Source organism: Gorilla gorilla, chromosome 2, assembly GCF_029281585.2.
Source record: "Gorilla gorilla gorilla isolate KB3781 chromosome 2, NHGRI_mGorGor1-v2.1_pri, whole genome shotgun sequence".
In the NCBI taxonomy this organism is placed as follows: Eukaryota; Metazoa; Chordata; class Mammalia; order Primates; family Hominidae; genus Gorilla; species Gorilla gorilla.
Window position 1 is genome coordinate 123,207,056 of NC_086017.1, and position 26,018 is coordinate 123,233,073.

The window sequence follows — 26,018 nt, forward strand, 5'->3', positions numbered from 1 at the left end:
AAAAGTACAAAAAAGTAGCTGTTTTGGGTAAAATGACGATTAATTTGATGTTATTCATAAATTTAATTATTCATCATTCCTTCATTTTTTTTTATTCAACTGACAGCATCTTAGGCAGAAGGAAAGATAAAAGAACTAATGTAGGAAATAGCTTGGTAATTTCAAGTCATTGAAAGAATGGTGAAGTGGAGCTTGCTGTTCAAGGTGGAAAGCACAGTGACATGAGATTGGATAGCATGTTTGTAGGTGCTGAGCTGCAGGTAGTGACAGATGGGGTCATGCTTTATTACTAGCAGAGCTTCTAGACAATGACTCAATGGCTTTCAGAGATTCCTTGGCTCTGTGGAAACCGGTTTAAATGCTTTTAAAAAACAGCTTCAAAATTGAATTTAACATAGTGTTGCAGGGCAATGAAGCAGGGATTGCTGTGTGAATAGCAGTTTGGTAATTCCTCACAACAATGATTTGGTCATAGGCAATAACAAAGTACTTTTGTGACGATGTGTCAAAATTTTTAAACCAACAAAACTTTACATAGGGGAGGCAAGATAGTGTGGTAATTATGGTTATGAGCTCTGAAACCAGACTGCCTGGGCTTAAATCCCTTCTCTGTCACTTCACAGCTGTGTGACCTTGGGCAATTTACTTAACTTCTCTGTGCCTCATATTCTTTATTTTGAAAATGATGATAATAATAGTGCTTCCTATGTAGATTATATGAAATATTGGATGAAATGCTTTATCTCAAGTGCTAAGAACAGTGCCTAGTACATAATAAATGTTCAATAAATGGTAGCATTAGTGGTTTAGTAACCTTATGCAAAATATAAGTTGGAGTATTATTTTAATGTATCATCTGGTGTGATTTTTTATTCCAGTACTTTATTTTTGTCCTCTGGTCTTTCAAATCAGACAATTAAGCTTCCATTGCCTTAGAGAAGGAATACTAAGCAGAAAATAAATTTTAGTTTCAAAAGCCAAAATTTTGCAATACCAAGAGCCTTGGCATTCCAGTTTCAAAAGACTAAATGCTAAAAGACCAAGGATATAATGTTCATGCTAGAAAGGGTTGATTGGATGAAAGCAGAGTGATGGAGGAACTAGCTTTTCTGGCTCAGGGAGATAAATATTTTGTAGGCTGGGAGAGCAAAATGGGACTGATTGATGTCTATGCTCAGATACCAGTTTGCATCCCCAAAATAAGGCCCTGTGTCCAGGCCCCAGACATGGGAAGTTCAGGAGAGTAGAAAATAGAACCTGCAAGTAGTTGTTGAGATCCAAGAAAAAAATAATACCTGTGTCTCACAGTCCCCTAAAGGGACTGTAGGAAGCAGCATGCTTGTCCATCATGGAAAGTGAACAGTAAAACAGAGATGGATTGATACAGAGGAATTTAGGCAGAAAGCCTTGTAGAATTTCCTTTCATCCAGCACAAGGGGAACCCAGGGACAGCCTGGAAGAACATGAGCAAGCACCAGTTCATCTTGTGAGCAATAATTGCACAAACTAATGACAGTGATGACTTGAGGGGAACACAGCCATTTTAGCCAATGCTAGCATAATAGATGGTTGTAATCAATGATTAGCAGTCCTGTCTCATAGCTGGGCATTTTGTGAACCCCCAGGAATGCAGACGCAATGCTAGAGATTGGGACAATTATGGGGTATTGTGGTGGTGAGAGACTGAATTGACAGAGATTATGCAACATTGACTGGAAGTAAATTCTTATCTCCAGTTGGAATAGTAACATGAAATAAAAATAAAGTTCAGCTAAAAACAGAAAAAAGTTATATTTTTAATCATCTCCATTATGAAAAATAGAAATATAGAAAAAATAAAGGAAAAAGTTACATTTCTTTCCTTCGCCCCTTAGTATGAACATACATACAGACCAAATGAATGGATCCATGGCACTATTGCAGAGAAAAGTTCAACTGCCTCTACCTTGACTTATCATTTTATAGAAGGATGATGCCCAAAATAACATTATCTTAAATACTCCCAAGATTTATAAGAAGGCCGAGGATTTCTGCCCAGACACATGAAAATAAGGCAGCGAAGGAAAAAATTAAAGCCAGTACTGCTTTTTAAAACATGCAGTTTATATGTAAGACTTGCAGAATTAAAATCAACCTCAACAAAATTCAAGGCAGTCAAATAATGTTCTTGAAAAGTGGTTACCCTCTGAGTTACATTTTTAACATTAACAGACATGGATTTTTTGGGAAGTGGATGCTGTATAATATTTGTATTCTCAGCATTTTCTGTATTTATTTAAGCCAGTTTGTTTTCCCCAGTGATCCTACGTCTTTGAGACCTCGCTCTTGACAATGGTGGCTTCAGGAGCAAGGCCCCAAATTGCCAGGCATTGCTATTGTGTTGAAGCCACGCTGCTGCTTTTCCCTCCTCATATCCTGAGCATGCTTTGTTATTTCTTCCATTTATAACCTCTAGTTCTGCTCCCACAAAACCAAAATTCTCTGGGGGGTAAAAACTTAGCTACAACATTCCCTGAAATAGCGATTAGATTGAAGCTTCCTTGGATTTGTCCAAATCCAAACCCCCATTTCTGTACTTTGCTTTCTGTCTTCAGGTGATCAGGATGCCCTTCTGTCATCTGTCTACCTACAGCCTGGTTTGGGTCATGGCAGCAGTGGTGCTGTGCACAGCACAAGGTAAAGAAACTCAATTCCCCTGCTTGGAGCCCAGCAAACACAATTTCTGGGGTGAAGACATTTAGCCAGTATTGTTTGTGCTGTGCTGGTTCCATTTGTCTGCATGAATTATTTAAGCATGTAATCTGCCTGGAGGAGTGGACGTGGTTCTTTTCTGCTTTCCACACTTTTGTTTTCGATGTAGAAGCACACTTTGATATTTAGAAGCCGTTTCCATAGTAGATGAACCAGACCTATGAAAAAATCCTCTATTTTAAAATGTCATTTTTCACTTACTGAATTGAATTACAAATAATGATTTCCTCTGTTTTTAAATATATGGGAATGCTTGAATTCAATCTTTTTGGAAAGTAATCTGGCAGTAAGCCTTAAAATTGGGTGTGTTACCTTTTTACAGAAAAATGTAGAAAACAATGAAATGTAGAAGTTATATAGGCTCATATTATCTATTGTGTAACAAATTTGGTTGTGCCATCTACTTATCTACCGAAGTTCCTAGCTCTTCCTCCTCAGTTCCTTGGGAGGCCACACTCACTTTACCACTGGCCTTTTCATCACTTGCAGTGTGATGTTGCTCAGCAACAGCCTCCACAGATGTGGGTGATGCTGGTGAAGATCAGGTGGGCTTCATGCCCATCTCCAACTCTGGTCCACAACATTCATCACAGGACTTATCAACTGACCAGAGGAATCTAAGTGAGATTCCATAGAGGTAGCAAAGAATTGTAAATTTCCCCTAAACGATTTCTTCCATAGTCAAAAAAAAAAAAAAAAAAAACTCATCTAAGAGTTGAATTCTAGTTTTGAGTTCCCTTTCACTCTGCCTTCTAAAAGCAGTAATTTCTTCAAATCTCTGGTCTGCAAAATCTCAACAAACTTTCAAGAAGTCTCAATCCTAGCAACAGGTAGTTTCCCAGAACTTTTCACATCTTCTAAGAGTATACATCATTTAGTTTTGAATCATGCAATACTCAGGTGTTCCAGCCTGTATTTGTTATACCCATCTTTCATTCCCTGATATTGTGGGGGAGTTGCTTGTTTGCTCAGCCTTCTTTTTTTTTCTACTTATACTTGTCAACATTTTATCCAGATTATCAGTCTTTAAAAACAAGTCTGGATGCTTGTGATCAAGTTTACATTTTGTGTACCATTTTATTAGTGTCTTTATCTTTATTAATTCACTGCGATATTTGAAAGGGAGGGTAGGAGGTTTGGAAGTAAGTGTATTCATTTTTAAGTATCTCTTCTTTTCTATTAAATGTTGCTAGAATTAAATGTTTCTCTGAGAACTGTCCTTCCTTCCTTCCTTCCTTCCTTTCTTTCTTTCTTTCTTTCTTTCTTTCTTTCTTTCTTTCTTTCTTTCTTTCTTTCTTTCTCTCTCTCTCTTTCTACGAAATTTCACTCTGTCACCCAGCTGGAGTGCAGTGGCACAGTCTCAGCTCACTGCAACCTCTGCCTCTCGGGTTCAAGCAATTCTCCTGCCTCAGCCTCCTGAGTAGCTGGGATTACAGGTGCCCGCCACCACGCCTGGCTAATTTTTGTATTTTTAGTAGAAACAGGGTTTCACTTTGTTGGCCAGGTTGGTCTCAAACTCCTGACCTCAAGTGATCCACTCGCCTCAGCCTCCCAAAATGCTGGGATTACAGGCGTGAGCCACTGCACCAGGCATGTCTTACCCATTTCTATAGATTTTTAACATATTATGTTCTCATTGTCATTCAGTTATAATAATTTATGATTTTTTCTATGCTTTCCGGTGTACCTAAGACTTAAAAGAAGTATGTAAATTTCTAATTTTATTGTATTATGAACGGTGTTCAAGGCCATACATAGGGTAGCAACTTTTTTGTAGCCTATTTTGAGTTCAATTTGGAGGAATGTTTTATGTGTGTTTTGAAAAGATTATACATCCTTTGAGTAAAGTGTGTGTGTCTGTGTGTGTGTGTGTCTTATGATATCTTTATTCATTTAGTATGAGTTATTGGGTTTGTAAAGTTTATTATTTCTCTTTCATTGTATTGACTTTCTCAAAAGTTTGGCTATTTGTTATTATGTTGAGATTTTCCATCAAATAATCTATCATAGTATGAGTTGCTAATATTGGAGAAGGGAAGAAATTTATATTTATACACACACACAGAGAGAGATCTACATACATATAAAGTATATAGTGTATATAATATAAACGTATAAAACATTGATAATATTAAATACCTGAAGTATATATATAAATATATATTGTTTTTCAAATTTTCTTTTCTTTGTGACATGGACTTACCTTGTCACCCAGGCTGGAGTACAGTGCTGTGATCATTGCTCACTGCATCCTTGAACTCCTGGCCTTAAGCAATCTTCCTGTCCTATGCTCCTGAGTAGCCAGGACTACAAGTACATGACGCTACGGCTGGCTAATTTTTACATTTCTTGTAGAGATAAGGGTCTCATCTCTTGCCCAAGCTGATCTTGAACTCCTGGCCTCAAGTGAGTCTTCTACTTTGACTTCCCAAAGCACCAGGATTACAGGCATCAGCCACTGTACCTGGCAGTTTTTCAAATTTCCTATTTAACTTTTTTCCTTTAACAATTGTTTAAATATATTAAATTGAAGGTTCTCGGTATGATTGTGAATTTAAATTTTTTTCTTTGTAATTCTATTAGTTTCGCTTTATATATTTCAGAGTTATGTTGTTAGGTGCATAAAGGTTTATGATTACTATAATAGATCTGATTTTAGATTGTTCCTTTTATCATTTTGAAAAATACTTTTTTCCCTCCTTACAGTGGTTTTGTCTTCCATTCTTTTTTTTCTCTCCTTTTAGAAGTCTTACTGAACTGATTTTGGAACATTTAAGTCTACTTATTGAATTTTTCCTTAATCCCTTCCATATCATTATCTCTTTGTGCTACATTCTAGAATAATTTCATGGCCTGTTCTTACTTTTTACTAATTTACTCTTCAGTAGCATCTATTTTGCTAAGTCAGCCAATCTGTTGCAATTTTATATTCCTCATTTTCTATATCTCTAATTTCTACTATTCATAATGCTTTTATTATGCTTTTATTACACTTATATCATCACATGTATTCATGTCAAAGTATTTATTGCCTTATGATATCTTTATTCATTTTGTATGAGTTATTGGGTTTGTAAAATTTATTATTTCTCTTTCATTGTATTGGCTTTCTCAAAAGTTTGGCTATTTGTTTTTATGTTGAGATTTTCCATCAAATAATGTATGATGGTATGAGTTGCTAATATTGAGGAAGGGAAGAAATTACCACCATAGCATTTAGTGAAAGCGGAGGGTGTGTAAATTATTATTTGTGTGCCAAAGCTTCAAGATCCTCCAGAACATTGTCCCATAAATCTCTTTACCTATGTTCCTATATACACTCTTGCTTCCTGGAGGCAGACACCTTTGTTCCACCTGCTTCCTTTGTAGATTGTGTATGTGTGTGTGTTTGTGTGGAATGCATAGGGCTGCTCCATCTTCTTTACTTACAGTGGTCACTCTGCCTGTTATCCTTTGGCCTTTTCCTGCTCTTTGCTTCTACTTCTCCAAGCATGGACAAGATTGGTGAAGCTGCTATCCTACCTGGCAGTTTACATCTTCAATCTCATTGTACCTACTTCGCAGCTTACACAGATCATTCACAATTTCTTGTAACTGAGAGTTGCTTTCTTGTTTTTCTACTCTGCTACTATTCTTTAAAGATTGAACAAACATATTTGAACCTATATATTTCTCTGGCATCACGTAGGAATGTAAATAAATGTTTTCTTTTTTGCATTTTCTCTCTCTTTTCTATATTTGACATTGAATATACATTTTATTTATAATCAGGAAAAAGTGTATGTGTGTTACAATCTCTAAATGTAAATGTTCTTTTATGATTCCATAGTGCAAGTGGTGACCCAGGATGAAAGAGAGCAGCTGTACACACCTGCTTCCTTAAAATGCTCTCTGCAAAATGCCCAGGAAGCCCTCATTGTGACATGGCAGAAAAAGAAAGCTGTAAGCCCAGAAAACATGGTCACCTTCAGCGAGAACCATGGGGTGGTGATCCAGCCTGCCTATAAGGACAAGATAAACATTACCCAGCTGGGACTCCAAAACTCAACCATCACCTTCTGGAATATCACCCTGGAGGATGAAGGGTGTTACATGTGTCTCTTCAATACCTTTGGTTTTGGGAAGATCTCAGGAACGGCCTGCCTCACCGTCTATGGTGAGAATCTCTGAGAATCATTGTCTGTGTCTGGAAATACTATTTGCAAGAATGGTTGGAATATAGCCATAGTGCCCAGTTTTTCAGGATTTTAACCACAGAAAGGGTCATGAGAAGATAGCCTTTCATGTCTACTATAGCTGTGTTTATGATTATTTGGAGAGTTCATGGGGCTACACTGAGTTCTTTGGCTGGAGCTATCTTTTCTCTGAGGGATCCTGCTGTCAACAGGAGAAATTTGAGGACAATGGTGAGGGCAACAAGTTCTCCATAAGCAGTGATATGATTCAGACCTGGCTTTGCCACTAGCAATCATGCGACCCTAGAAGGGTCCTATCCACTCTCCACTGGAGTTTCATTGTCTGGACAATAAGTGTGAAATAGATCATTTCTAGGGTCACTTACAACTTCAACTTTTTGGATCTAAGGACAGAGCCAGATTGGACTAGCCTTGAGCCAGTTATGATTGTCCTTCTCATTTTGCTTGGGGAGATAGCTCTTTCAGGATTGATAAGGGCACATAGAGCAGAGCCTTTTCATACCTGAAATGATGCCAACTAAAGATATAACTGGGCAAGAGCATTCTTTTAAAATCCAAGAGGCTTAGTTTGATGAGATTCTTCTTAACTGACACACAGCTGAGATGAAAGATTAGGAAGTGGGAATAAGAGATTACTTTGGAGCATGGCACACATGGCAGTAGTTTTAGGGAGTAGAGGACAAACTTATGGTTATTAGGAATATTAAGGTGAGAGTTTACTCATGCCAATAATATTGCCCACAGGGAAGAAAAGGCTTAGTAGATGAGAATGCAAGGGAGATAGGACAATGCCAAAAGAAATTTCTTTTACTTATGCCTATAATGAGTCCTCTCTGTAGAATCTTATGTCGTTTCTTTCTTGATTTCCACTTCTTTCATTCTCTCTTTTTCTGTTTCTCCTCCCTGTCTCCTTCCTTCCTTTCCTCCGTCTCTGCCTTCCTTTCTTCTTTCCTTCCTCCTAATTTTTCTTTTTTTCTTGTGTCATATTTTTCTCATTTCTGTTCCTTTTTATTCTCTTCCTCTTTTCCTCACCTTTCTTTCTCTTAGTCTCCTTCCTTCACTCATAGACTTTTGTATTTTTTTTCCTGAAAAGCAGATGTCTCTGAGCTTTAAAGCTAGTAATTCTGTTTTCTTCCACACTGACCTTTTCCATCCACACCTTATAACTTTCATGTAAGCCATTCTTTGATACATCATAGGACCTCAACACTCAGTCTGGCCCATCAACCATATTCATGTTTTTTCATTTTTATTTCCCTTCTTCCAGTGCTCACAGACATTAGTAATCTTAGCCAGAGCCACAGTTCCATAGCCCTACTTCCCCAACCCAGTGTCTTCTACCTGCCTCTTGAACCTATAAGCACAGCCCAGGCTTTCAGTTAGCACTGCCATTTAATTATCTTGTGGGCTCCAAAGCCAACCACAGAAAGACAAGTTTACATCTGCTTAGAAAAGAAAAATTCTATATTCCAACAAAAATGAACTCACTAGTCAGGGGATTTTCAAAAGGGTACAGGCTACAGCTGGCCTGAAAACAATTTTCTCATGAGCTAGTTATTTTTTCTGAACTTAATCAGGTGATTTCCAGTGCTCTTCCAACAGTCATTTCTTAATTTTTATGGTTATTAGCTACGAATTCCAAATTTGCGTTTTGTGTAGCTCTTCCAAAAAGGGATTTTCCAGCTCTCCTCCATGCATCTAATTCACTGGTCCAGCTCCAAGAAGAAAATGGCTATCTCTAAGCAGTAGCCTTTCTATGTATGGGCTCTCTGTTCCAAAACTGCCCTAGTGCCTCTGATAGGTACAGGACACATGTATGGCAGTGCTGGTTGGTGGTTATTGTCAAGCCATTTAAGAGGAATGCCCAGAAGAAGGCAGAGATGCTGCATTGCCCCTGGAAGAGAACAGAATAATTAGGACTGTTTGGGAGAGAAAAGTATCATCTGACTTCTCAATACTCTATGTCCATCTGACAAATTCTGCTACAGACAAATTACAGAAAGGGTCTTTCTCATCACAGGTTTGTACTAGGCCAGTCTCCATCCTGCAGATCAGAAAATTAGACACAAGAGGAACTGGAAAGTCCCCAGTTTGGGTAGGATATGCCATGCTATCTTTCTAGCCTCCATTATCTTTCTATAAGCGTATTTCCTTCATCTCTCTGAGGAGACTGCAGGACTCAGACCAGGTGCTTAACTGATAACAGATCATATTTATTTTTTGTCCCAGTACAGCCCATAGTATCCCTTCACTACAAATTCTCTGAAGACCACCTAAATATCACTTGCTCTGCCACTGCCCGCCCAGCCCCCATGGTCTTCTGGAAGGTCCCTCGGTCAGGGATTGAAAATAGTACAGTGACTCTGTCTCACCCAAACGGGACCACGTCTGTTACCAGCATCCTCCATATCAAAGACCCTAAGAATCAGGTGGGGAAGGAGGTGATCTGCCAGGTGCTGCACCTGGGGACTGTGACCGACTTTAAGCAAACCGTCAACAAAGGTAAGAGAAAGTGAGCAAGGTGGCTGTGGTTGTGTCTGTGTGCATGCACCTGGAAGGCCGTGAATGTCCTGCAGAGGTTTTCAGCCTCTTAGCATAGTCTATTTGGAGAAAGAATGGGGCAAATAAGGAAAAAACAAAACAAAACAAAAAAATTGAAGAAACAAATAAAGCAAGTTTTACTTTCATAAATGTGGTTCATTGCCCACGCACCAAATGCTGTTGCTGAAATCCATTCATTTATTTATTTCTTCCACTCTACTAACATGTAATTAGGTCTGTTCTGGGCCAGACTTTGGGTTGAGCACGAGAAGTGCAGCAATGAGCAAGACTCAGTCTCTAAGCTTCTAGTCTGCTAGGGAATAGAGATAAATGGATGGGCAATTGTAAAACTGTGCATTACATTCTCCAGTGAGAAAGCTATGATGCACCATGGAAGGATCGGAGGTTGGGAAGGAGGGGCTCAATCTGGGGGAGATTTGGAAGGTTTCCTGGAAGAAGTGACATCTGTGATGAAATCACTGTATAATCTACACTGTGAGAAAGGGACCTATCTGAAGTGCTTTCATCACCCATTTTAAAGCAAACTGCCTCCTATCCAAGTCCCTTTTTGCTTTCTTGTGTTTTTGTCTAAACTACCGTCTCTGGGCCTCATAGATACAAGAGGTGAGAATGACAGAGGAGAGAATAAAGGGAGCAGAGATTATAAAGACAAGAAGTTTTAGCAATAATAGCCACGTCTTTTCTCTGTGTAGTTTTTAAGCACTGACTCTTGATGAAGCAGTCAGTAATAAGCCTCCTAAAAAGTATTACTCCTCTTTTTTGGAGAAATAATGAGCAATAAACTGGAAAAGCTTTCTACACCCACCTCTTTACTGCAGTGGCCTTTGGAGTCCCTGAAAACCCAGACTAATCAGAAATTGGATATTTAGGTAAATTTGGTCAAAAAGACTTGCAGTGTTGGATTTGGATATTTGTGAAGAGATCTTCAGATTCAGCCATGGCAAAGGGTATATTTCCTGGAAAAACAAGAACCTAAAAAAGAATGTCTTTTTTTTTTTCCAAGAATGCCAGATTTGACTTATATCACTTACAGTGTTTATATACCACTTGTATAATGTTTGTTTATTCTGTGAACATTTACCAAAAATCTTCCGTGCTCAAAGCATTATGTCAAGCACTGGAACTATAGAAATCAAACAAATCCCTGTCTGAGGTCTGAGGTGTTCAGTTAAATAATGATGTGACGAATCCCATTATGGAGGTATGGAGAAGATGCTAGAGACTCCCAAATCAAGGAGTTCCTCATTTGCCTTTGCATTGCAACATGACACTGAGGAACTGATATTTAGGCTGAGTTGCATTAAAGACATAGATAAGAAGAAATTTAATAAAAACTTTGAGATGAGTTATCTCTGGGGGTTGAAATCATGAGATTCATGTGTCCTTCGTTGCGCTTCTCTGCATTTTCTACAATTTCCTCAATAAACATGTATTCTTTTAATAGACAGTATGGCAAAGAATAGAGGCAAACAGACTTTCAACCAAACCTTGGCTATCCCATTTGTTATTCTGATTTTGATCTCAGTTAAATTCTCAAAGCCTCAGTTTTCTTTAAATCTGTTAGAAAATAATGACTCTTGGGATGTTTTGAGGATTAAATGAGATAAGTTTAAAGCTCTTATTACATAGTAGCCAGATAAAACATGTTAGCTATTACTAATATCTAAATATTATTAAAATAATATGAAGTCATACATATAAACCTACATATGTATGTATTTAAGGATAATTTTAACTAAAAGCTCAACTCTATTGCTTTATCACTTTTTGCCTCAACAATTTCCTCTTGTGACGTCATTTTCCTTTTTCTTTCTTCAATATCCATAGGCTATTGGTTTTCAGTTCCACTATTGCTAAGCATTGTTTCCCTGGTAATTCTTCTCGTCCTAATCTCAATCTTACTGTACTGGAAACGTCACCGGAATCAGGACCGAGGTGAGTTGTCACAGGGAGTTCAAAAAATGACAAATTAAATTTGATTTTTAATGACAATTTGTGAGTCGTTTGAAGATATAAATAAGGGAATGGCAACAATGTGTTTTGTCTGTTGTTTCCAAAATACAGAAATGTTGATACCGTTTTAAAATGCGTTGGCGCATTTTCTTGCAATTGGACATTAAATTGGACATTTCTGCTTTTTGTTTGCTAAGATGACTTAAAAGCTAATGAAATCAAACAATGGTGATAGAACCAAAGAAAGAAGTCTGGCACCCACGCAAGGACCTTTCCACTCATTAATGAGAAGGACAATCTCTTCTCTTTTTATAGCACTTCACAGGCCATCTGCCCATTTAAGAGACTGCAATTGTCCAATTACGATCACTCATTAAGTAGCACTTTCTGTGTTATACTCCCACGATGCCTCAAACACTGTCAGCATCATGCAAGTGATCCATACTTACAGTAATTGTGTCATGCCATTCTGCCCTTCTAGACTGTAAATTTCTCTTTATCTTTCACAACTATCCCAGCATCTTATATATACCAGGGTCTGAATAAATGTTAATTTACTGAATGAACTGATTGAGGACAGAGAGAATTTTTAAGGTGATTTTTTTTCAATTCCCTTTCTCCTATTGTAAATTCAGTACCTCATAAACACCAGTCTAAGATATTGTGAGAAATTTTAAAACAAGAGACTATAAAGCAAGAGCAGTGAGCTAGATAGAGAGGAAGAATGAAATGTCTTTGGTTTCTGTAGACAATGCATAATTTATTGAAGTGAATACAAAGCTGCAGTTTATGTTTTGTGTAATGGAAATTTGCTAGGGTGAAGGGGTGATGTGGGAGTTTCCTCCATTTCAGATGACTGAAGGATAGGGGTCAGGAAAGAAAAATAGTTGGCTTTGATAGCTATTTTAGACTTTGATTAAAAATCTCACTCATTTTTTCCTTTCATTTTATGTTTTATAGAAATGTTTCCTTTTAGTTTTATGTTTATATTTTTGTTTTTGTTCATGTTTCAAGTTTTTGACCACTTTATTTTGCATAATCCTCCAGATTAATTCTTGTGAATTTATAAAACACACAAAAAGCCTTCAGTGTCAGTGGCCCTTTTGCAAAAGTAGGTAAAGGTATTTGTTCTGTCCAGGAGAGAAGATTACAAATCAGTTAATCTTACCACACATAATTATAAGCCTGTGGAACTCATAAGTGCTCCACAGAATAAAATCAAAGACAGAAGTCTGTTTGATTCTACTTTATCCAGAAATTTTTCTTTTCCAATTAGGAAACTGAAGCCCAGAGAGGAAAGCTGACTTCCTTCCATAAGTTTATACAGCTTCTTAAGAGCAGGCTAGGACTAAACCCCGGTGCCCTGACCTCTGCCAAATGTTCTTCCTGTCATTACTGATGCCCCAATGTCTTGACTTGAAAGGAGCTATTGTTATCAGTTGCATTCACTTAATCTGTGCTTACTGTCAATGCCCTTTTCTTTTGGAAAGTGCAAGCAGACAAGTATAAAGTATTTAAATTCATTTTTAAAAGTCCCTCTTGGGCAAAAGTTTTATAATGCAATCTACTCAAGCCTGAGGTAAATGCTACTGGAAAGAGACATGCAAAATAATTACCCTTGTTCATTAAGCAAGTCTTGGATTTTCTGGGAAGTATAGTCATTCAATGCCAATATCCGATTCTTGAAGCAAAAAGAATCAGCTTATTTCTCTGCCCAAGTTTTTCCTCACTTATGAAATAAATACCTGAACCTATGTTGACTCCTGTACGCATCAGGATTGCCATTTACTGATGATGTCTTCATGACATATGGCCTATTGCATTAATTCCTCTGAATGTTCAGTGGCATATTTTCAATGACTGGATTTTTGACTCATTTCTTTTCCATTTGTGTTGCTTATAAAAGATACCTGAGGCTGGGTAATTCATAAAGAAAAGAGGTTTATTTGGTTTCTAAAGGCTATACAAGCACAGTGCCAACATCTGCTTCTGGTGAGGGCCTCAAGCTACCTCCACTAATAGCAGAAGGAAAAGGGGAGCCAGTGTGTGCAGAGATCAGATGGTGAGACAGGAAAATAAAAGAGGGTGCTGCCAGGCTGTTTTACCAGCTCTCATGGGAACTAACAGAGAGAGAACTCACTCACACCAAGGGCATTAATCAATTCCCGAGAGATCTTCCCCGCTTAAACACCTCCCATTAAGCCCCACCTCTAACATCGGGGATCAGATTTCAACATAAGGTTTGCAGGATCAAGTATCCAAACTATAACAACTGATTTAGAAATTTTAACAGCCAGATAATTTGGCATCATACACTTACAGCTAGTAAAACCAAGAGTCAATTATGCTGAAGCTTAAATGCTCAGGGCTAAGAAAATACTGGTTCATTTAGACCAAACTTCAGGTTATACAAAAAGTTGGGACAAAGAAAAGAGAAAGGAAAGAAAATCATAGAAGATAGTGACACTTTTTATTTCTACAATTAACAAATTCTGATTGATATTTTGTGAGGAAGGGAAATAGTCCTACACATTTGCCTTCCAGTTGTTTTCATCCTTACTTTTCTTTTCTTTCTCTTTTTCTTTCCATCATCTGAAAACATAAAATTTCCAAATGGGCAGGAAAACACGATTGGTCCAAAATAATACAAAGGTTTTGAACTTGGTGACCTCAAAAATGGTGATGTGAACAGAAACACTAAATTGAAGAGGTGGAACTGAGAGAGAGAGAGAGAGTGTTTAGAGTTTGTAGAAAAGCAAAGGAGACAGACGAATAAGTTTTTGAATTTATTGAGTGTGAGCAGACAAAGAATTATCTTCATGTAGCTGTCTTCATGTACCAATAATAAAAATCTGGTAAGTAAGGTAAGTCTGTTAAGTAAGGTCAATTCTGTGTTGGGTAAATGACCAAAACAGAAGTTTATTTTAGGTCATAATCACTACTCATTGCTCACAAATGCCTAAGCAAACTTACAGTTACTGATGTTATTTTTACATAGAAGTTAGACGACCATTACTTTTCTTGTGATCCTGTGTAATGCCAGAGAGCATGACGTTGGTTTTTTCCAACTGCAAAGTAGCACAGGCCATTTTTCTGCACCACTCCTGATAGAATTATCACAGTTACTTCCCCGGAGACTACCACAGTAAGACTAATAAGATTTCAAAGAACATTCTTTTCTTTCATGAATCCAGCACTTTAAAACAGTAAGTGAGAAAGAATTAAACTTTCCTAGGGAAATTTTCCACCATCTCGAAATACTTCTTTCTATTAAAACCCAGTGATTTCATAAAGTTGTGCCTTTCACATATATGACAATGTAGTTAAATTTGGAGTTGAGAATAATCTTTTATTTCTCATTAGTCAACCCACCAACAATTACATGCTTCTCAGAAACAATAAAAGAAACTTCACTTTGAGGCAGATCATCATAGACAATCACCTAATTTTTAGGCAGCTTTATTTTGTTTGGTTTGGTTTGCTTTGCTTTGGTTTGGTTGAGTCAAGGCTGCTTTGGAGAACAATAGAAAATTTAGACAATCATGTAAAATTTATATGCCAAACTTCACTTTTTTTTCAAGTACTAGCTAATCCATGTAGAAGTATGTTTTTCCTCTGCATGAGCTGTATATTTATGTTGATTTCCTTCTCTTCACAATAACCTAACCTATGAATGGGTTCCTGGCAATGTATAATAACAATGGCAAAGTTAATAAAACGTCATTTACTGGATAACAGCATGTAACTTTCTCCTATTTTAAGCTTAATACTTAATACTTAATACAAACAACAAAGGTGTTCAATAAACAATTTGTGATGATGTAATTGGTCATTAGTTGAAAGGGGAAAACAAAAAATATCTGTTCACCCCTTCTGAAATAACAACCTTTGCTTTGCTCAGAAAGCACTTTTGCTTCCCGTACAAAGGCTGTATGAATGGGTAGCCCTCTGTCCGGGCTGTATGAAATAAGAACCTTTGCTTTGCTCAAAAAGTACTTATGCTTCCCTGACAGAGGCTGGATGAATGGCACTACCCAACCCCACCCCAGTATCCTCATAGTTCCGGGAGGAAGAAATGTGATGCTTTACATGAGAAAAGTGATAAAGAATCTTCATTGAACTGCTTAGATTAGTATTGCTGGGAGAAATCTTCAATTCCAAGGCTATTTTTCCGCAAAAATTTTACAAATTTTGGGTGATTTACCTATCATGCCAAGATGACATACATAATCTTATCACAAAACCCTTAGCAAACAGATTCTTAATGCCTGGACATTCTTGCCTGGAGCTGTTCTTTGCTGTTCTCTCTAACATCTAAACCCACATGGGCATAGATGACCCAAATTTTAAGTTTCAGTCTGTATGTGGGGAACATCTCTAGGAATCAAGACATCTCAGTCTCCTGCCCAATAATTCAATGTGTGTTCAGTCCTCAAATGGCATACTCATTCCCTTGGCTTTTTGGCCATGGGGCTTTTCAAGGAGATTAGCTGTCAGTACCTGTTAGACTAATTAATGAAAAACAAAAAGGATGAGAAAATCTACCAGCTGAAAAATCCTCTAACATCTCTGCTCCTTTTGCATTTTAGTTTGCATACATCCTTTATCTAGTGTCTATTACCAGTTTGTTTTGTTTGGAACCGTTGTGCATTTCAGTAGTATAGTCACACCCATATAATAAGCTTGCCTCTAAACAGATCCAAGGCCCTAGCCTCTACTAACAAAAGAAGCCAACTGTATGCTATTTAAACTGGAAAAGATTGGGCCACTTAATGGAAGTACTCAGCATGGCTTACAGAGGGGGAAACATCATAAATGCTGTATTAATTTTCTATTGCTTCTTTACCAAATTATCACGCACTTAGCGGCTTAAAACAACACACATGTATTATACTACAGTTCTAGAGATCAGAAGTCCAACATGGGTCTCATTGGGTTTAAAACAAGGTGTCTGCAGGGAGACATTCCTTTCTGGAGGCTCTAGGGGAGAATCCTTTTTTTCCCTCTCTCTCTTTTCCTGCTTTTAGAGACTGCCCACATTCCTTGCCTTGCATCTTCAAAACCAACAATGTCCAGTTGAGTCTTTTTCACATTGAATCACTCTAAATCTGATACATTTGTCTCCTTTTTCCTTTATAAGGATCCTTGTGATTACAATGGGCCCAACTGCATAATCCATCTCAGGGTCTTTAATTTAATCACATCAGCAAAATTCCTTTAGCCATGTAAAGTAACATATTCACAGATTCCTGGAATTAGAATATGGATGTCTTTGGGGTGCCATTATTATGCCTACCACAAATGCTAAGAGGGTGTGGGAGTGAGTTACTTAGAGGGACAGCTGTTTACTGACCTCCCAGTGGAAGCATTCTCTCTCTGTAATTCCATAGCCTTTGCTCTGTTCCTGCCAACTCTCTATCAAAGAACTTCAAAACCTGGTCAGAACCTCTGACCAGGCAAGGCTTTATTTTCCAAGATTAGATTTTGTCTCTCAAATCTGTAATGCAAAAGCATCACTTCTGCTTTCCCTTGTTTTCTATCACTAACTGTAATATTACAAAAACTTTTTTTTTCTTAGAATCTCAGTTCTTGCATATTTCCTGCTTCTCTCTATTCCTACCTTTTCATAGAGGAAGCAATTCTGACTTCCTTTGTCTTAGTCATAAGCATCCCGTAAACACAAGTTCACAGGGAACTGTGAAAGTTCAACGTGGGAAAATTATATTTATCACTATGTGTGGTGATAGTAGGCATAACCAAATTGGTCTTTCCCCACTTATCATAACGTATTAAACTGGGAATTTCTCAGTCCCTAATACTTGCAGAGTCATGTTATGAGGTCATTACAGATTTTAGGAGCCTCAATGCTTTTCATATCATTTTCAGAATTCTTCAAAATTCCCATTTATAGGCCCTAATTGATTTCAGCAGCCCATATGCAGTAGAGCAGTTCTTCCACTAACAATTTTTTTAAAGACAGAGCTAAAAATATATATATTTGAAGTATATTAAGTAGAAAAAAAGTTAGAAATATCAGAAAAAAATTAAGAAATAAAAGTATGTTCAGTACAATTTAATTTGAATAATTTTAATCTCTAAAAATAACCATATTATAAAAAAATACAATTTCTTCTAGTAAATAAAGAACAAATGAGATTTTGTACTACAAACATGCAAGACATGTTTTGCAAAAATCACAACTTCAATGTTAAGTTCCGCATTTCATGAGGCACAATTATGGAAATTTATGAATGAGAGGCTATTAAAAGAGAGCCTCTTGCCCTTCTCAGTATTCAAACTAGATAGAATTTCATGATGACTGACCAATGCTGCTAGTTCTGAGTCTCTGTGGACACTAGTTTATAAATACTCCAACCTTCTCCCTTTTTTATACAATAAAGAGAAATGCTAGCCTTGTGTTTTGAAAGTCCTTTAAAGAGTTCACGTTAAATACCTTTGGGATTATGTACACAATTGTCTTTTAATCTTTTTTAAAACTATTACTTATTATGAATTTTTGTTTTTATTTTTTAATTGAAAACAGAAATTGTATGTATTTATGGTGTACAACATGACATTTGTATATATGTATACATTGTGGAATGGCTAAATCAAGCTACTTAACACGTGCATTGCCTCACATACTTATTTTTTTGTGGTATGAACACATAAAATCTACTCTGTCAGTAATATTCAAGTATACAATACATTGTTATTAACCGTAGTCACCATGTTGTACAATAGATCTCTTGAAGTTATTACTCCTTATCTAACTGAAATTCTTTTCATCTTAACCAAGGCTACATGAAATAATTGAGAAACTGAATGTGATATTTATTTCTACAATATTTCTCCTTCAAGAGTTTAAAGTTTTCAACTGTTAATTTTAGCAAGGATGATTGCAAATGACATATAAAATTGGTTGTTTTCTAGTCAGTCATTTTTATTTGCAACAATGAACAATTACTTAGTGATTTTGATCAAATCCTGTCCTTTACAAACTAGCTGAGTACCTTTGGACAAGCCATTTAACTTCCCTGTGCCTCCTTTTCCTCACTGAGTAAGATGGGGATAATAATTGTAACTGTATCTCATAAGAATGTTGTGAAGATTTAAACGGGAATACATACAAGTGCTTAGAAAAGTGCCTAATGGCCGGGCGCGGTGGCTCACGCCTGTAATCCCAGCACTTTGGGAGGCCGAGGCGGGCGGATCACGAGGTCAGGAGATCGAGACCATCCTGGTTAACAGCGTGAAACCCCCTCTCTACTAAAAATATAAAAAATTAGCCGGGCGTGATGGTGGGCGCCTGTAGTCCCAGCAACTCTGGAGGCTGAGGCAGGAGAATGGCGTGAAACCGGAAAGCGGAGCTTGCAGTGAGCAGAGATCGCGCCACTGCACTCCAGCCTGGGCGACAGAGCGAGACTGTCTCAAAAAAAAAAAAAAAAAGAAAAAGAAAGAAAGAAAAAGAAAAGTGCCTAAAACGAATGATAACGCTAGAACACTGGCCTGGGAGGAGAGGGGTGGAGTGCTTATTTGTAGCTGTCGCCAACTTCTGTGAAGTAAATGTTCCCACCATAGCAAATTTCAAGCTACTAACAATTTAACCATCAGCGTGAGCCAATAAAGCTCTAGCACACCAATGCGGCAGACTAAGTTTGTAACAAATGTTCATTTTTGTAATTACTAAATCTAAGGTCCTTTTTCGTTTTATCGAAGTATATTTTCATGAATTGTACAAATGTTCATTTTTGTAATTATTAAATCTAAGGTCCTTTTTCATTTTATCGAAGTATATTTTCATGAATTGTACAAATGTTCAAGGAAGGACGAGTTTAGAGAGGTAAATGGAGGGACAAACAGGAATTGTAGCAGTTAGGACAGCTTTGAGGAAGATTTCAGGTTATCTGAATCTGTTTGGACACATGGGCATGAGTATTTGGAAGGGAGAAGAACTCATACAGTAAGTCTTAATGTCATCAATAGGTTCTTGGAAACTGCGAGTTTAAGCAAAACGGCATGTAACAAAACCAATTTTACCACAGGCTAAATGATAGAAACAAGACAAGTTCCTATGGCATATTTCTAGTCACAAAAACATCACCAAACTTTTAATAAAGACCAAAACATTTCTAATATTAAACATTGAAATAAATGTGAGCTATGCATACATTTAAGAAAGAGTAACAAAAACAAGTGAGATAATTATTCACTCAGTGATTTCAGTTCAAGGGCATGGGTGGCCAGAGCCTATTTTGGCAGCTCAGGATGCAAGGCAGACACTGACGCCAGACAGGACGTCATCCCAGAGCAGGGGGCATTCACACACGCACACACACACAGTTACTCAGACTGGGACCATTTGGACATGCCAATTTACATAACATGCAGTACGTGTTTGGGATGTGGGGGGAACCAGAGTATCCAGAGAAAACCCATGCAGACTTGGGGAGGATGTGCTAACTCCACACAGTGGCCCTGGATGGGAATCTATTGTTTTTCTCATCAACATTATAACAACATGTTGTGGAATGAAAGGATGTTGTTGGAGGACCTGCTATATAAGTCATTTCAGTAGCAGTCTTGGGAGAAATTTGTGGGGACCCACTGGGGAGACAGAATCAGAAAATGTGCATTCTAAAAACGTGTGTATACTGAAATGAACTTGTGATGCCGAAAACTGATTTCCTGCTAGTGCAATTGTATCTCTTTTTGAAGAAGAGAAACTGTTTTGCTTAGACTATTTTTTTGTAGGAGTGTGGGAAGAAAAATTACTCACTGAAGCTAGTGCAAGTCAAGGGTAGAGGGAGGGCAGCTCCTGTAAGGATGTGTATAAATGGATTTCCAGGAAACTAAACTGCCACATGCCAGGAAGAGCGGCTACCTGAAGGTGCTTGTAGATCCAAAGCTGCCCTAGGTTCCCCATCAGCACTGATTCATGAGTTTTGCATCTAGTTTCTCCTGTCCTTACCGCAACTTGGCTGTTCTGTCTTCTCCGCACTAAACAATTTCTTCACTCTCTATTCCATATGTTTTAAACTTATCTTATTATTTTTGTTCCCTCACACATTGCTTCATAGATTACCCAATCCAAAAAGAAAGAAAAGAGAGAAAGAAAGGTGAGTGGAAAGAAAGAGAAAGAAAGAAAGAAAGAAAGAGAGAAACAAAACGAAAGTATATTCCTGAACCACACAAAAAGACAAAGAATCACATTCTCTATAAGTGTCCTGTGTTTTTGCAAATTAACCAGTACTTCAGGTAGTCCTTAGGTATTCTAGAGTTTAGAAGAATCCTAAAAGGTTTTGCTCTGGCAAGGGCTGTGAGTAAAGCATGGCCTTGGAGGCGATGGAGGGAGAAAGATATATAGAAACTTTATTTTAGAGAAAGGAAAAACTTCTTCAGACCAGATGCAGAATCAAGTAATCAACCATTCAAAGTCAGGCTTAATTTAAGAGCTTTTTTAAAAAAAAAACAGACAAACAACAACAACAACAAAAATGTATACTAGTGATCTTTAAAGGAAACCATGCTATCATTTAGATTATTATTCTGGATTCCAGTCAGTAGTTAGGTCATATAAGAATTATAAATTCTGTTATTGGTAATTGATAGTTCAAAATGCATAGTCTCACCACTCAGGGAAAACAGCACTTAGATTTCAGAAGATAAAACTTTGTAAGTGGGTATGAAAGGAGGGCATGGAGGGTGTTCTTAAATATTTAAATGGATGTTCATGAGACAAAAGGACTAGACCTGGAAGTTATTACATTTAATTCTCATAGCAATTGATAAGGAAAGTATTTCCATCTGATAGGTGATAAAACCAAATTCACAGAAGTTCAATTCATTCATTTTATAAGTATTTATTAATAATTTTTAATATGCTTGGCATTGTAATTAGCACTGGTTATTATACTATAATGAACAAAACAGGACCTTGCCATTTTAATGGAGATGACAGGTTAGGGGGACAGCAGAGAAATGACAAGTGAATCAACAAATAAGGATACTATTAAAACATGAGATTTTAGCACAAGGAAATAATATAGAGTAATATAAAATATAGCATGCAATGAAAGAGGATAACTTGAAAAGGATACCAGTTACTTGGAATTTGTTAGGGAAGGCTTCGCTGAGGTGGTGACTTTTAATCTGAGACCTGCAAGGAGAGAATAAGCCAGCCATGGAAGAGACAAGGGAAGAGTGGTTTTTAGCAAATTAATTGCAAATGTGAAAGCTCTAAGGCAGAAAAGTCATTAATATGTTACTGGGTGCGGTGGCACATGTCTGTAATCCCAGCACTTTGGGAGGCTGAGGCAGGCAGATCACCTGAGGTCAGGAGTTCAAGACCAGCCTGGCCAACATAGTGAAACACCATCTCTACTGAAAATATGAAAATTAGCCGGGCGTAGTGGCATGTGCCTGTACTCCCAGCTACTCAGGAGGCTGAGGCAGGAGAATCACTTGAACCTAGGAGGTGGAGGTTACGGGGAGCAGAGATTGCGCCACTGCACTCTAGCTTGGTTGACACAGTGAGACTTCATCTAAAGAAAAAAAAAAAAAATATATATATATATATATATATGTATATATTTTAGAGCAGTGTTACTCCCAATATGGTCTGAGGATGGTTGCCCATCCAAGAAGTGTTCTTTACTAGTCTGAAGCAAAATAAGTACATAACTGAGAAAAAATGCTTACACTCTATGATAAGAATTTGACAGTAATTTTATATCTGTTAAATCTGATAATTTAAAAATGAATTATGTTATTTTATGTCATTTTTCTAGTAATTCATTTTTACTATTGAAATTGAAAAGTATTGAGCCATGTTGGGAGGAGATGGTCTTTCCAAGGTCCATTGATATCTGATGTTAGAAATATTGGGCAGGATCTAAAATGTGCAGAACTTTGCAGGTTCTGGTAAACAATTACCTAAGATTACACAGAGAGTGAGAGGTGGTGCCAAGATAAAATTCCAAGTCTTTTACTTCATCGTCTATGTGCCTTGTGAGGTTTCCAGGCTCTCAGTATGTGCCAGAAAGCCACTAGCCCTTGGAAAGGCCTCTACTTCGTGACCATTTCTACCCCAACATCCAGTGAGTTATTATCCATCAGAAACAAAGCTTACAAATATAATACATTTTGATCATTTGGAATTTTTGAACATGTTCCTTTACTTGTAGTCTTAGGTGATTTTCTAAACCATTATTTCCTAGGATTGCGTATGCCCTTTTATTTTTGTTTCAGTTTTGTTTTTGCTTTTGTTTGTTGTTGTTGTTGTTTTTAGAGATAGTGTCTTGCTATATTGCCTGGGGCTGGAGTGCAGTGGTGAGATCATAGCTCACTGCAGCCCCAATCTCCTGAGCTCAAGTTATCCTCACGCCTCAGCCTCCTGAGTAGCTGGGACTACAGGTGCGTGCCACCATGTCCAGCTATTTTTTTTTATTATTTTTATTTTTTGTAGAGACAAGGTCTTACTATGTTGCCCAGACTGGTCTTGAACTCCTGGGCTCAAATGATCCTCCCGCCTCGGCCTCCTAAAACACTGGGCTTACAGCCACGAGCCACCGCATCCAGCCTACTTTTGTTCTTGTAAAGAGTCATAGTCCCCTCACACCATACTGGGTCAGAAATGTCTACTTCCTTATCTTTGCCAATGAATATACACTAGAATAACTCTGTGTTTCTTAATCTCTCTATTATTTATCTTCTTAAAATCTATTATGATAGAATTTACAAGTGTCCAAAGTTAATACCTTGTTTTTCTTTTATCCAGAGCCCTAAATGAGTCACACAGCACCCTGAAAGTGATTCCCTGGTCTACTTGAATTTGACACAAGAGAAAAGCAGGAGGAAAAGGGGCCATTCTCCAAAGGACCTGAAAGAGCAAAAGAGGTGGGAGCGAAAGCCTTAAGGATCCCACGACTTTTTACTGCCATCTGAGCTACTCAGTGTTTGAATCCCAAGAGGAAGTCATTTTACCTCTCAGGTCTGTTGTAGGACTTGATTTTGTAAAGCAACGCCATGTTATGTGGTTGAAAGGGCACTGGACTTAGTATCAGGAGCACTGAGCTCACAGACTGACTTGGGCTCCTACTGGTGGGGACCTCTGTTAGTCACTTTACCTCATCCAAAGTATAAAGGAATTGGACCAAATAATTTACCACATAGCTCTAAAACTTAATTTAAAATGTAATTCCAGAAAAAAAAAAAGGGAATAAGCAAAGGGGGAAGAATTGAAAGAGAGAGAGAAGAAAGAATACAGAGAGCTTGCCTTTTGCCTTTCTGTTGATGTTACATCTCTTCTTCCCATGTTCTTAGGTCTATGAGTCTGTTTCCCCATCATTTGGTATCTAGTCCAGCTCCTGCTTACTGCTTTGCTAATAGCTGGCCTTGCTAGAATCCTTGGTTTCACTGCTGTTCTTCATGTGCTTCTATGAGATTTACTCCAACAAAAATAGGACTGAATTTATTGTGAAGTAACATTGGCAATCTTAACTTATTCATTTAACTTATTTATTTTTATAGCTAGATAAATATTGTTAGTCTTAGACAATAGCTCACATTTTTTGAGAAGCATGCTTTCCCTGTCCATTTGTCTTATAACATGACCCAGCCCTATTTTACATCATTCTAAATTCAGCCTCATATAATGAAAAGACATTATGAAAACAGATGTTTAGGAGATTTCCTGTATAGCAGTCAGCCAATTCATATGCTTTGTCTCTGCTGGCTTCTTTTTCCATGCATTAACTTTTCACAATAGCAGAGGAGGCAAATATGAGCATACAATCCCTTTGTTCTAAAGATATTGTTCCAGCTAGTGGAATGATGTTGAATCTTTAATAACCATAATTAGTTGCTTTTTCAGTATCTTCTGCTTTGTCTGTGTCTATCCAGTGGCCTAGGAATTAAAGTGTAAGTTGTTTTTGCTGTTAAATTGGATATTTATATATATATATATATATAGCAAGATTTTCATGTGTTATTTAATTCTGTATCGTTTCTTATATTTGTAGTAAAATATTGAACAATTAAAAGTGTTGACTCCAAATATTTGGCTTATGATATTCTCTTGGGAAATGTGGAAATGAATGATAATCCTTGTCTTTTCCCATCATATGTAAAACCCTCCCCTCCTCTCTATCTTTCCCCTCCTAAAAGATGAGCTGGGCCCGGCGCGGTGGCTCAAGCCTGCAATCCCAGTACTTTGGGAGGCCAAGGCGGGCGGATCTCGAGGTCAGGAGATCGAGACCATCCTGGCTAACACGGTGAAACCCCGTCTCTACTAAAAATACAAAAAATTAGCCAGGCGCCTATAGTCCCAGCTACTCGGGAGGCTGAGGCAGGAGAATGGCGTGAACCCGGGAGGCAGAGCTTGCAGTGAGCTGAGATAGCGCCACTGCACTCCAGCCTGGGCAACAGAGCGAGACTCGGTCTCAAAAAAAAAAAGATGAGCTGGTGTTTCTGACTAATCACAAAAACACAAATCAGATGTCTGGCCGGTGTGAGCTCCTTTGAGTTGGTGCCTATGTCCTTTTGACGTGACCCTGTCAGTTCTGCAGCACTTCCTTATATGTGTTCTTTTGATTTTGCTTTTAGATACCAACCATTGCAGACTGATTAGCTCACATGGTTTTGAATTTAGTGGGAATCAACCCCTTGTATTTTGCTGTATTTCTAGTATCTCTGCTAAATTGGTACTAGATCAGGCAGGATGACTTAATGCAACAGTTCTCAAACATTTTGGTTTTAGGACCCCTTTATGCATTTAAAAACATCATTGAGGATCCCAAGAGCTTTTTCTGTAATGTGAATTATATCTCTTGATATCATATTTGAAATTAAAACTGATAAAATTTAAATACAAAAATGTATAACCAATTAGCTATCAGAGTGATGCCAACATCAAACATCATATAGCTTCTGGAAGACTTCAGAGCACATTTATTAGAGAATGAGAGTGAAAAAGTCAAATAATTTATTGGTGTTATCATGACAATTTTTTGATTATGTGGACCCCCTGAGATGGTCTTAGGAACAATGCTAAAGACTACTGTTTTAAAGTATTGGCAAAGAAGAAAACCACCTTATGGGAAGATTTCATGAGTCTTTCTCAAAGGAACTCCTTGCTAAACATCTATCTTCATGGTACCTAAGCATTTCACCTTTTAACCAGGACTTTAGGCCATTGTATTACTGGGAGCTCCTCCTCAAAATGCAGAGAAAGCTCAAAGACTAATTTTTATCTATTGTTAATAATTCAATTTAAATTGGCTTATTAAATGGCTTTTCAGTTACTTTTCAGGATGTTGAGATACTTGGACTTAGGATAGGTATGTTTGATGGGGAAGACTTGGGGGATTATAGAGAAATGAAATAAAGAGGAGAAGGAAAGGGTAATTGAGAGCATGCCTCTCTGCTGAGAAGGTGGCTCCATGTGGAACACCACAGCCTTGCTTTCTCCTCTATGTCTCCTGCCCTCTCACCCTGGGAGGCTGCTCACCAACCCTTCCATACTTATCCTAAAATTTCAACTATGGGTGCTTTTTT

The 26,018-nt window shown here is 37.6% G+C and overlaps 1 protein-coding gene and 1 long non-coding RNA gene across 6 annotated transcripts in view; one reads left to right on the forward strand and one right to left on the reverse strand.

Moving 5' to 3' along the window:
- CD200 (CD200 molecule) overlaps nt 1-24,519 on the forward strand; it is a 60,787-nt gene extending 36,268 nt beyond the window's left edge. For all 5 annotated transcript variants that reach the window (XM_055381605.2, XM_063704024.1, XM_019024512.3 and 2 more), the window contains 5 exons: nt 2,595-2,676; nt 6,581-6,907; nt 9,177-9,449; nt 11,337-11,444; nt 23,242-24,519. In XM_055381605.2, the coding sequence (XP_055237580.1) occupies nt 2,595-2,676; nt 6,581-6,907; nt 9,177-9,449; nt 11,337-11,444; nt 23,242-23,249 (798 nt within the window). In that variant the 3' untranslated portion in view covers nt 23,250-24,519. The remainder of the gene's footprint in view (nt 1-2,594; nt 2,677-6,580; nt 6,908-9,176; nt 9,450-11,336; nt 11,445-23,241) is intronic.
- LOC109026371 (uncharacterized) overlaps nt 8,771-26,018 on the reverse strand; it is a 34,952-nt gene continuing 17,704 nt past the window's right edge. Inside the window, exon 3 of the long non-coding RNA XR_010132900.1 lies at nt 8,771-8,841. This is a non-coding gene — a long non-coding RNA (uncharacterized lncRNA). The remainder of the gene's footprint in view (nt 8,842-26,018) is intronic.